Raw genomic sequence first — 12,511 nt, forward strand, 5'->3', positions numbered from 1 at the left:
AGGACGGCCAGCCTGTTCTTGTACGGGCGTTGTTTGTGCACAGCTCCTCAGGAGCAGCTCAATCTCTCCGATGGTTTGGTCGTTACTTAGGGTCATCTGCCCAGTGACCAGGCAGGGCAGGTCATCCCACAGAGAGCATCAGACAGCTTGACAAAAGGCACTTATTTCACTGAGATATTAAAGTACAAATAAACTTCAAATACAGCTGTTAGTAAGAGACTTGAAAGCAGTGAGAGAGGTAAAAACCTGAAAAGACAGCGTGTAGCTGAGAGCAGTGTGGGTATGGGGGTTGCTGATTGGATTTCAGTGCTCTCTCCTGACCTGTTTTGGTTTCCAGAATGTGTTCCGTTGGTTTAATGACATGGTGAAAGCTTGACCTCCAAGGGGCTGCCCTTTCTAAAATAAGCTGCATAGCTCAGGTTGGGAGGCCACAAGGAGCAGATCCAGATCCTGTTCATTGAGGATAAGTGGAACTTTCCTGGCTCTTGGATGCATTGGTGTTTCTCTGAGGCTGCTCAGCTGCTTGCCCTGCAGGGTTTCACAGGACACGTGTGTCGGGTTGATTTGCAACCTGCAATAATTGCTAAATCACACATTTCATACTACCCTGACTGATTAATTGCCGTTTCCTATAAATAGAAGTTGTAAATATTTAAGGTTGTGCTTGAGGCCTTTATTTGCTGCTGCAGATTGTGTGGCTTGGCCACCTGTAATGGTGTGTCCTCCTTCAGGTATAGTCACTGCCAGGTAGATCTGCTGTGACTGAAGCTTTGGTAAAAAGTGCTAAAAAGCTGAATGACGTGTTTTGATGTTGTAACACGGTTTTGAGAGACGGAGCTGGTCGGTGGTTGCACCGACCCCTGACAGTGCTGAGAAAGTCATTATTTAAGGCTCAATTCCTGTTAAAGAATTGGGCTCCTGACTGGTGGTCTTGTCTTTACTGAAATGACTGTGGACAAGCAGAAAACCATTAGATGTGTTGTGATGTGCCTGATTTAGTCTTTGTTGTTGTTGACACTGAGGATTTTTCAGTGTGCAGGATATATGGATTCTTTATTTAAAGTAAATAAATAACAGACCAGCTACAGAGTGTGTCTTGTGTTTAAGCTTAGCATGAGGTAATGCATACTGAGATGCTTTCAACCTTATTTTCTTTGACATTTTTGAATCTGTGAGGATCTTTCTTCAGACTAAAATATGGTGGGAGGAACATTGTTGTATAAGCACAAAAATGTCTTAAAATTGGAAAATGATATCATCACTTGTTCTTAGAAACTAATTTACTTTTGGAAGCTTGTTTACTCAGGCATTATTAGGGTGTTTGGTCTTGTGCATTTTTCAGAGAAGTTTCTGGAAGCAGTAAAATGTCTTTCTGTCTCTGTTTAGGACTGGCAGCCTCCATTTGCATGTGAAGTACAAAGTTTTCGTTTCACTCCACGAATTCAGCGCCTGAATGAACTGGAGGTGAGCTTTTCCACTGTTGATATAATTTTGTGTTTGCTCTGAAAGAAAGAGGTATCCCTGCTTGAGATTTGCATCTTGGCGGGTTTCTGGATGGGGGACACTTTAGAAGCCCATAGATGATATTGATGTTTATATTTGGCAGTGGCAGAGTTTGTATAGAATAACTCTCCCAAGCTTTGAGAAAAATCTGGTTTTTATTTTATTACCCAAAATAACCACAGGAGTTTTTCACATTCACCTGGTAGTGTCTAGAATGAATTCCAAATATCATGTGTGCAGTAAGAGCAGCCAGTGTCTAGCCTTCAGAGCTCCACCGGCAATGATTTTTTCCTCTTAAAATATTTCCTGCTGCTCTGATGCCTCTGGTTACCTCATACTGTCGTGAGAATGCCTTTTAAGCCTTTAAGTTATTTTTATAGGCTTATTATAGCTGGTTAATTTTATGATTTAAAAACTTATGTGAGCTGTCTTGAAAGCAGTATGACCTCCATTCTGTCCTGGTTTTTCCTTTTCTCTGCAACATTTCTCAAAGCCTTGCTTTGTTTACGTACCAAAATGTCATTTGGCTTGTAAATGGGGCTCCTTATGGAAAGTGATTTGGGTACTCCAGAAAAGAGGCCCTTTGTGTGGGTAAGGCATATATAAAAACTGGCATATACAAAAACTGTTGGTAATTCCTCTCCTCCCCACCAATAATTGCCCTGTTCACACCACCACTGTGTTGAATCTTAACTTCTTTTTGCCAGGGTTGGGATTAAATAAATGCATGGGACGGTATTTCTTGTTTGGACCGAGATGTTTATTAGTTCTTATCTATGTTGCAATCTCACAAGCCATCAGTTCTACAGCACTTCACTCTAACAAAGTAAAAAAAATGGAGCCCTATCTCTCTTTCTACAAGGCCTTTTAATCTCTAATTAAGAAATGACACTTAAATTATTTTTACTTTTAACCTAATAACCAACCACCCCTGGCCCGCAATGCGGACTTAATCTGATTACACAAACCACCCAAACCTATGAAGAAGAAAGTAAAGAAGGACCAGCCTCTACCCTAAAACCTCTATCTTGCTTTATATCTATTACTATATTCTAAAACTTTAAACTCTGATAAGTTTTCTACCATGTGATATTACACACTTCTAATCAAACCGCACACCCATAATCTGTTTTGTCATTCTGTTTTGGAAGCCTTCTCCATGGCCTCAGGTCAAAAGCAGTGTTCTCTTGGGGGTCACAATTAATAATTGTTCTTGTGTTTCTCCCTGGAATGCTGATTATTTCTTAAGCATGCGTTTTGCTTTCAGACCAAGAAATTATTTGGTAGGAATTTAATTTATAATGTCCTAAGTGCAGAGAGAAAAGCATATCTAATTTTCTTTTTGTAAAGACTTTCTTTTTAACAATATTTCTATTTTTAGTTGTTTTTTTTTTTTTTACCTGACAAAGAAATACCTCCCTTGCCAAGTTGCATGTTGAAAATGGAAACACTATAAAAACTTAACTTATTTTCTCTCAGGACTGTAAGGTTTTGTCACATTTGGTTTTGAACATACATGATTGTCTACCTTTACTGATTCCAGGCAATGACAAGAGTGAAACTGGACTTTTTGGATCAGTTAGCAAAATTTTGGGAACTGCAAGGATCCAATTTAAAAATCCCTGTGGTTGAGAGAAAAATACTGGATCTTTATGGTTTGAGCAAGGTAAGTATTTGTAGGCCTTAGGCAGAGATTTCAGTTTTCAGTCCAGCTCAAGAAGCCAAACAAGAGGAAGGGCTCGTGTTACAGAGCTAATCTCATTAATCCAGAGGGTAAATAACTGGGAAAAATACAGTGAAAAAAACATTTCTAATTTGAATGTTTATGGCAAACATGTCACAGTGTAATTAAATCAGTTACCTTTGGCTGGATTGGTTGGATTCCATACAGCAGGTATTTATTACCTTGTTTAGCTTGAATGTCCTGATGTCAGCTGGCCTCTTGATTTTCAGTTCTCCATTTTTACATGCGGTGGAGCTACAGGAGTTTGAGGCCTTCTTTGGGAAGGCAGCAGTATGTGTGCATTTCAGCTCTGGTCAACAATTCTGTAATGAATTGTTGCAGTTTCTGCTTCCTCTCTTCCAGCAGAGGTTTTTATAAAAACATCTTTGAAAATATATAATGTCATCTCCAGGAACACTTACTTTAATTTCCAAAACAGACTTTGCTTAAAGCTGACTAGAAATGAATATTTCCGTAGTTATGTTTGGTGAACACACCAAACTTCTTTCAAAGTTTATGCACAAGTCTCTGTTGGAATTTGGTTTTGCACTGGCAAAATAAATGTACCATTATAGACTTAGCTGCTAATAAATATAAATAGGTAGATTTCTTCTTGCAGGGAAAAGACCGAAGTTCTGGTAGTTCTAGTGCTTCTAGGTTAGAGCATCAGTTTCCATTCCCCATCAAGATTTGTTTCTCTTAGGTAAGTAAAAATGTAAATGAGTATATTTTTGTTTCAAAGAAAGTCAAGTATTTTTGAAAGTCTGGAAGGGCTGATAAAACGCAGAGAAAAGCTGATAAAATGTCTTCCTGTATTTTTTTTCTCTTTGTGTCTATGGTGGCTTACTGGGATATGCAGAATATCAGAGAGGTACTGGAGAATATCTGGGTCACTGTAGTGAGCTGGAACATTTCAATTGGCTGTAGATTTGCAGCTCTGAGTTGATTTGGTTCGTTACTAGCTTCTTTAGCTGTTGTTCATGCATAGATAATTTTGGAAAACAAGTTTTCCTGGAAATTTTCAAGATAAGTTGAAATTTAGGACAGGTTTCATTTTAAAAGGTTTTTCTAGAGCTTTTCTGTAAATACAAGGAAAAATAATGATCAATAGTATTTAAATCTAGCTCTGTGTGATTATAGGAGAAACCTGAATTAATGAATTTACTTGTCACTGTCAGACTTCTCATTTTACCTCAGCCTTACAAGCAAACCATAAATTTCACTCCAGTAATAAAATGTTTTTGCCTTGAGGTTTCTAACAGTATGTGAAACATTAAGCTTGACATTTAGTCTTCAAAGAAATGCAATGCAAAACTACACTGCTGTAAAAATGATACTAGTTTTACAATAATATAAAGGGAATTATAATCCATTTGTCTTTTACGTTGTTTGGCAGTGAAATTAAAAGGAATGGAGGCAGTGGAAATGTGGCCTGTGTGTCAGAGGAAGCAACTCATATGCTGTTATATTGCTTGCAGGCAAATTGTTTTGTTTTTAATTGTATATACATATAGATGTAAGCAGTGATAGTTCTGTATGTCAATTACTGGTCTCAGACCAATTGAAGTCATGTGTAATAACTGGACTGAGTTGGAAGGTAAATTTACTTTTCCCTCTTTTTATAGTAGTCTCTCTTCTCTCCAGGGTTTTGTGAGAGTTCTAAGCTCCAACATTCCCTGCTGACTGGGGTCTGTTAAAATGGGCTTTATTGCTGGCCAGACTTGTGTTTTACAGCAGAGTACAAGTCTGGTGAGGGTTAACTTTTCAGTTTGTTCTTGTGGTAGGTTTTGTATCTTTTCCAGCACATGATAAACCTTAACTGTTGGACTCCTCCTGACACGGACAGTGTGCATTTTACATTTGCTAGTAAATTAAAAATCACATTAAATATATGAAGCAATAAGAATATTAAGTTATTACTTATAATAACTTATAATTTGTTATTAAAGGACTAGTCTTTCAGGAAACAAAAGCTGATTTCAGGATTCTGTCACTTTTCATGGAACCTTTTAACATTTGATTGGTTTAATTGATTCTTGGTTTACGCAAGCTGGTGAGAGCAGCTCAAAACCCTGAACTTTTTATTTTATTTATTTCAGATTGTTGCCAACAAAGGAGGCTTTGAAGTAGTGACCAAAGAGAAGAAGTGGTCTAAAGTGGCGAGTCGGCTTGGCTACCTGCCAGGGAAGGGCACGGGCTCCTTGCTCAAGTCTCACTATGAACGGATCCTGTATCCCTATGAGCTCTTCCAGTCCGGGGTCAGCCTCATGGTGAGATGCTCCTCTTTCATGCTATGAAGAGGGTACCCAGAAGGCACACACAGAGCTCTGTTACTCCATGTGAAACTGGGCCATGGGGTCAGTGCTGTTAGAAGCTCCAGCTGTGCCAACAAAGCTAGAACCACCCTCGTAGTTATCTGTGACAGGCCAGAAGTTGTGACATGACCTTGTGTAGTTATTTTCTGGTATTTCTTTATAGGACTGAAGTCAGCCATGTTGGGACAGAAAACAAGGCAAAAGATGATATGTTCAATTGGAAATGTTTATTTTTCTCTTGAAAAATAACCTGCTAGCTAGGATTTGGTTTTCTTATTTGAAGGGTGAATGAATTAATTGGCCTCTTTTCCAAATGGTCTGCGTGACTTCACTCGTCCCATTTCTTAGCACACAGAATGATTCATAGGCTGTGAAATGATTAGCGCTGCCTGATCAACAGTGTCCTGTGCTCTGCTCCTCCAGGGCATCCAAAAGCCTAACTTGGATCTTAAGGAAAAAGTGGAGCCTGAGGACCTCAGTTCAGATGCCCAAGCTTCCCCAAAGCAGGCTTCAAGGATGAATGTTATGCTGAAGAGAACCAGGCGTGTCAAATCCCAGGTATTCCTGTTGATCAGCTCTTATAGACAGGGAACTCTTTATTTCTCCCACCAGTGCAGCAGCCTTTGGGAACCTGCTCAGCAGCACCACCAGGAAGCAGTTTTCATTTAGCTAAAATCCAGAGAAGTAACTCTCAGTTTGTAACTCTGAGATCTGGTTTGATACAGCATATGCACGGTTTGTGTCAAAACGTCTAAAAGTTGCTTTTTGTTTACTGACGAGTGACCTAAGTACCTTGGTAAGGAATGTATCTGTGAAAACAAGACAGAAAGCTGTTTGTGAGTTGATGTTCAAGCTTCTGCTTGTACAAAGTTCTAGAACTTTTAAAAACCTTTTTAAAATATGCCTCTTAATGGCATAAATGCAAATACTTGGAAGTAATGGTTAATTGTGGAATTGCATGTGGGACTAACTATCTCAAGCTGGGCAGGCAGTTCTTCTGAAGAACTGACACAGATGTGTGAGGAGATGAGCAGTGATGGCTGGAACTATATAGGAGCTCTACAATTATTCTGCTGAAAAGCAGTTTCCTTCCTTCTGGATTACTGGTGTTATAGGAATTTCTGGTATTCTAGTAGGTGATAGTAACTCCTGGGAGGTACCCCTGAGAAAATCTGAGTTCAAACTGAATCAACACCATTTAAAATTGCTGTCTTACTGAAAATAATTGTGGGGTATTGCCCTGGTGGCTCTGTTGCACTGTTTAAATCAGACCTTCCCCTTTTGACGGAGGTACTCCTTGCAGGCAGCATCCTGAGGCTTTTCACATGAAGTCTGGTGGCTCCCTGCTGGCTCATCAGCAGAGCGTGGGTGAAAGCTGGATTTATATGCAACCAACTTCCTACTTGCTTCATCCTATTCTAGACTTAGTTCCAGCACCACAAGGTTTTTTCAAATGCTCTTTAATTGCCTTTTTTTTTTTTTTACAATGCACCTTTCCTCTCACAGAGGTATTTGAGTATCCTTTGTAATTTTTTGCCTTCTTCTCTGATGGTGTAGACTGAATTGTCTTTTTTCAATGTGTTTTCTCAGCTTGCTAAAGCTGACTTGAAGTTATATATCATAGCCATATAGCAGTGCATTACACAAGCAGTCCCAGGCTTGTTGATCTTCCCAGATCTCTCAAACAAAGTATGGGTAATGAGCTACCCAGAAAATCTGAGTGCTGCAGAAATTTCAGCAGTCATTTGCTATGTGGAATTCTTCTTTGGATTTGAATGAATCTCATGGTGAAATGCCAGTATGTCCTTTTTCTCACATAGACATGGTGTAAAAGTGTCACTGTTTTACCAAGGTCCTGTGGGATCTTTTTTCTTGCTGATTTCAGTAGAATAATAATACTGGTCATTTCTCCATGTTGCAAAGATGATTCTTTGGTGATCCTGGCACTGTACAGGTGTTTCACTTTGTTTGAAGGGCCTGCAATTCAGAAATGAGAGATCATTTTATTTAGATAATCTGCAAAAAAAAAAAAAAAATTAAATACCTTTTATTAGGCATGTAGCCATGTTATCTTTTAAGCATTACAGTTACTAAAATGGCTGAAGTGAGTTCTTTAATACAGGAAAAAATCATCCTACTTGCACATTCAGAAGAAGTAGGTTTTGGCTGTGTTGGAAGCTGTGTATAACTATCTTAAGTCATCCCTGGAGCAGCATTTAGAGCCAGATTTTTCCTCAGTATCCAGAAATGGTAGCAGTGTAAAATAAATATCTGAGAACATGGAGACATTGTTCCAGATTTCAGTGCACCTTTTTATTGTAGACAGGACTCTGTTTATTGTCTGAAATGCATACCTGGAATTGGACCAGAGGTTGTCTAAACAATCTTGAGAGAGCCAGTAATATGCAAGCAATGTAAAAACCTACTGAATAAATGTCATTCTGCTCTAGCTGAAACATCTGAATGATTTGTGTGTAGTGTGCCAAGTAGTCCAGTGCCTGGTTAGTGAGCATGGGATAATTCCACAGACCTCTGCAGATCCTTAGATCTTTCCCAAGTGCTAGAAGTAGTTTCCAAAGACCTTCTGCATCTTCTTGCAGATAACTTACCTTAGAATGGGCAAATAATAAGAAAGTATAGTATTCAGAAATTACTGAAATAGAGAAACATCCTCAGCAGTAGAAGGGGGTGAAAGACTTTGAAAAAGCAAATTTCAGCATTTTTCGAGAATGTGAAAAATGAAAGAAAATAGGGAATGGATGTCCTCCTCTGTGAAGCATAGCTTGAGAATCTTTGGATACTGTAATCAAATGGCAATTGAAAACATTGTCTCAGAATAGGAAGGGAATAATTAGATGGTGAGCAGTTATGTTCAAAAGATAAACTTAATGCTTTATTCTCTTTTCTCTGAAGAAAGCTTTCACAAATAAAAGCTGGAGAAAGGCAGCTGAGTTCCTAAAGGCTTGTAAAGAAAATGACAATAAAAAGTAAATTAATTCAGATTAGGAAAAAAAATATCCTTAAGGAAAGCTTAAATTTAGGAGAATACTTTCTTAGAAAAGGGTAGTGGTATCTTCATAGATGATCTGTTGGGGTGTATTTTAGCTGACAAGGGATTTGTCTAATGAGGCTATGTCATGGTGATTTCTGGTAAAGAATTGCAGTACTGGAACGAAAAGTGCTGTTTTCTCAAAGGATATTAACTTAATGTCCAGAGAATTTTCTTAAAAACAATTCTAAGTAATATATCTGCTTTCAGATTTCTTTATGATTGCAGATTAACACAGTAAAATAAGCTTCAGTTTTTTTTGCTTGAAAGATTTCTTTCCACGTTAATAACTGTGAAACAAAATAATGAAACAAAAGAACTCTGGGAGATGCTGACAAATGCCCCAAACATGTAAATATTTTGGGTACTGGTTGTAACCATTGTCCATTGGGGGTGGAGGAGTGGGGTTGCAAATGTTTCAGAATTGATGAGGGGTGAGACAAGAGAATAGTGAGTGAATCCTGTGTAACTGGATTGTGTTATTAGGCTTGGCCCATATACAAGAAAAACCCTTGAGTTGTACTTTCAGTTGAGAAGGTAAAAGACACAGCCTGTATCCTTCAGGACAAAGAGGAGATAAGAGCAGAATCACAATTTAATCAAGTTCATTTCACTTGTGTAGAGAAAATATAATGCAAACGTGAGCTGGAGTTTTGTGTTGTAAGCAGTGAGAGAATAGCAAGTATTGCTGCTGCTTCCACGCAATCACAGTTGTGAGTTTGGTTTTTTCTTACAGTCCTAAAGGACACAGCAGAAAAATGCTTAGTGGGGCTTCTGAATACTTTTGGTATTTACACCTTTAAGTATCAATATCTGGTCAGTGTTCATGAGGTTACATGGGGAATCTGATTTTGAAAAAAAAATTCATCTTCCAGCATGCAAACTGTTCTTTTTCAAAACTCTGTAGCTCTTTCCACTTGAGCATGAAAGGATTTCATCCACTAAGGTTTAGTGGTATCCAAGTAAATCTGAGCTGAGGAGTTAGGAAAACATATTTAGATAATGTATTTTTAAACTGAGCTGTAGAACTTTGTTGCTGCATGTTAATGATTTGCTTTTATTAAATATTATAATAAAATTATTTTTCATATCTCATTGAGAAAACTATCTTTGGTCACAATAGTAGGAGAAATTGAGATTGTTGTTGAAATGATGTCTGTGCTGAAGTATGTGGGTTGATTCTGTCAGGTTCTATTAGTTGAGGGAATGGTTGAGTTGTTCATGAATTTCAAATGGAAAATGAGGGACTAGGAAGTCTCTGGTGTGTTTCCTTATGGTTTGTTAGCCAAAAAGTAAAGAATTGGTGAGGAAAAATTTGCATGGTTGCACAGCGGGCTTACAGAGTTGGTCACATATAAAGTGCAAATAATTTAATAGCAACATAGAAATGTTCAAAATAAGCATATGAGCAGTAATTAGGTTGGAAAGATGCCTCTTAGCATGATGCATACCCAGTTCAGTGGGAACAGGGACTGTAAATATCAATAAAATTCCATAGAGTAATAATGCATAGGAAACTATATCTTCAAATGTCTTCTGGAAGCAAGAAAAACAACTGATTAAGGCAGAAGAATAATTTTTTAATGTTTATTGCCAGTGTATTAGAACTTATGCTAAACACCATTTTATAAGATTTTTTTTTGTTTTTTTTTTTAATAATTGATTAAAGACTTTAAAGGCATGTCACCCTAAAGGGACAGGCATGAGATATTAGGCCATAACTTTGACAAATAACAGATGAAATATCATCAGGAAGCTAACTGAAGAATAACTTCTTTAAAATTACATGCCCACCATCAAAATTGATAGTCTTGCTGAGATCTTTTAAGATAGTGAATTTCAGGAGGAAGTTTTTGAACAGGGAGAACTTATTGGCCTTCTATACCACATCAGAGAGATTTTTCAAAGCATAAGGAAGCAGCATAAAGAAAAATGCCAAGGTAATTGTTGCAGATAAAAGCAGAATGTTTTCTTCTTTTTCTTCTTTTTGTTGTTAGATTATTGGTGGTGATGTGAGAAAATGAGGTAGGTCAGTAATGGGAAACAGAAAGAAGTTCATTAGAGCAGAACACTACAGGAAACATTGCTGGCAGGGGCATGGAGCTGTCACCAAATGGGTCTTTTTACTTCTGATTTTGAGCTTGCAACATGAGTAGCTGTGATCTGAATTATACTCACAACATTTCATCACAAATAAGCCCAGAAGCAGCCAAGCTTAAGGAAGTTGGTTGGATCTCATTAGTGTCCTGTGGATGTATCTCTCAGGGAAGCAGATAAGGAAATCCTGTTGTAAGTGCATTAAAATCCAGGCACTTGACTGAATCATAGTGGTTTTGAAAAAAAGTTGCTCTGGCAGTCTTATTATTTTTTGCAAAATGTTAAACCTAGTTCTTTTATGTGTTGTAGAGGTCACTTCATGTAGTTGATTTGAAATATTAGATAGGAAATAATTTGGAAATTTGGGACAAGAATTCTCTCTTACTCCATTTGCATATGTTCATTGCCTTTAGGAACAGAAAATCATATCTTTTCAGGCCTGCTTCTTTTGATGAGCACATATTCTGGGAGAGTGGAATAGAAACAAATTGTGAAGAAACCTGGAGGGGGAAATATTGGTGGTTTGTGCTGATGTGGTCTTGTATTTGTTTTTAGGCAGAGGCAGGAGAAATGAGTAGAAACACCGAACTAAAGAAGCTGCAGATCTTTGGAGCTGGACCCAAGATGATGGGACTGGCATTGGGAGCAAAGGATAAAGAGGGTAATTAAATCTTGGGCTTTTAGCTTTCTGTGAGTTCTTTGCTTTCAGTGAGACTGTTAAATCTTTCTGAATGTCTCTAGAGACAGTATTAAGAAGAAGGCAAATCAAAACTGGAAAAAGAAAGCTAAGTATTCTAGGGTTTCATTCACTAGAGATTTACAGAGTGCTTCATATAACTTGGCAGAGTTTCAGCTCTTGATCTATTATATAGTAACAATAACAATTAAGCAGCTGTTCCATGAACTGAGTGACTGAAAGGGGAAGCAGGATTTAAAAGTACTGAAACTGATCCTGCCAGCCAAGTGCACAACATAGGTGTTTAATTCAGTGTTTTTCATGAGGCCGTTGGGATCACCTGTGAGGATAGAATGTTTTTCCTAATCCCTGTTGATTTTAGATTGGCCAGATATAACATGACATTTTTGCTTTCTTTGGACTGTTAAGTAGTTTCTGATCTGAAAGGCAGGGTGCAGGCTGGGTGTCTGTGGTATTTTTACAAGTGAAGTCTATCTTGATGTCACATTAACAGCATTTAGTTTCATTTTCCTTCAAGATGAGGTGACACGGAGGCGCAAGGGAACCAGATCGGAGGCGTTTGGGATGCAGATGAGGCAGCGCAAAGGAACCCTTTCTGTCAACTTCGTAAGTCTGATGCCTTTGCTGGGATTTCTGATGGAAAGGACTTGCTTGGTTTACTAAGATTTTTCTTTTTCCTCTGAAAGAACTCCCACCCCTCCAAACAGATGAATGAGTGCATGCTGCAGCAGATGATACTGTTATGGGAAGAAAGGACAGTATTTTGGAAAAAACAATCTGTGCTCAAGGCTTTTGTTTTCATCTTTTGGACAGGAAAGCTGTTGCCCTGTGAAGCTTTTTGCTGATCATACTTGCTACATGCTTGAATGCTTTCAATAGCTCAGTTTTTGTTAGAGGTCCCCTTAATAGAACAACTATAATACTGCTTCTTGTCCTTAGAAGAGATGCTGAGGTGCTCCACTACTTCAGGAGTTTGTGTTTAGCAATTCCACATCTTTTGTCTTTTCTGTTTTGAATTTGAATAGGAAAAATAAAACATTTAGTTCCCTGATGTTTGTCCATGGAAAAGCAATGTACAATTGTTCTTAATGACTTTCACATAATGTGACTTCCTACTTTTCAAGTGT

At 38.1% G+C, this 12,511-nt stretch overlaps 1 protein-coding gene across 2 annotated transcripts in view; it reads left to right on the top strand.

The window, feature by feature from the left end:
* The window catches only part of KDM5A (lysine demethylase 5A), a 51,366-nt gene that overhangs the window by 569 nt on the left and 38,286 nt on the right, over nucleotides 1-12,511 (top strand). For both annotated transcript variants that reach the window (XM_066549759.1, XM_066549760.1), the window contains exons 2-7: nucleotides 1,387-1,464; nucleotides 3,047-3,169; nucleotides 5,326-5,496; nucleotides 5,965-6,099; nucleotides 11,243-11,348; nucleotides 11,902-11,990. In XM_066549759.1, coding sequence (XP_066405856.1) covers nucleotides 1,387-1,464; nucleotides 3,047-3,169; nucleotides 5,326-5,496; nucleotides 5,965-6,099; nucleotides 11,243-11,348; nucleotides 11,902-11,990 — 702 coding nt within the window. The remainder of the gene's footprint in view (nucleotides 1-1,386; nucleotides 1,465-3,046; nucleotides 3,170-5,325; nucleotides 5,497-5,964; nucleotides 6,100-11,242; nucleotides 11,349-11,901; nucleotides 11,991-12,511) is intronic.

The sequence above is a fragment of the Molothrus aeneus genome, chromosome 5 (genome assembly GCF_037042795.1).
Source record: "Molothrus aeneus isolate 106 chromosome 5, BPBGC_Maene_1.0, whole genome shotgun sequence".
Taxonomy (NCBI): domain Eukaryota; kingdom Metazoa; phylum Chordata; class Aves; order Passeriformes; family Icteridae; genus Molothrus; species Molothrus aeneus.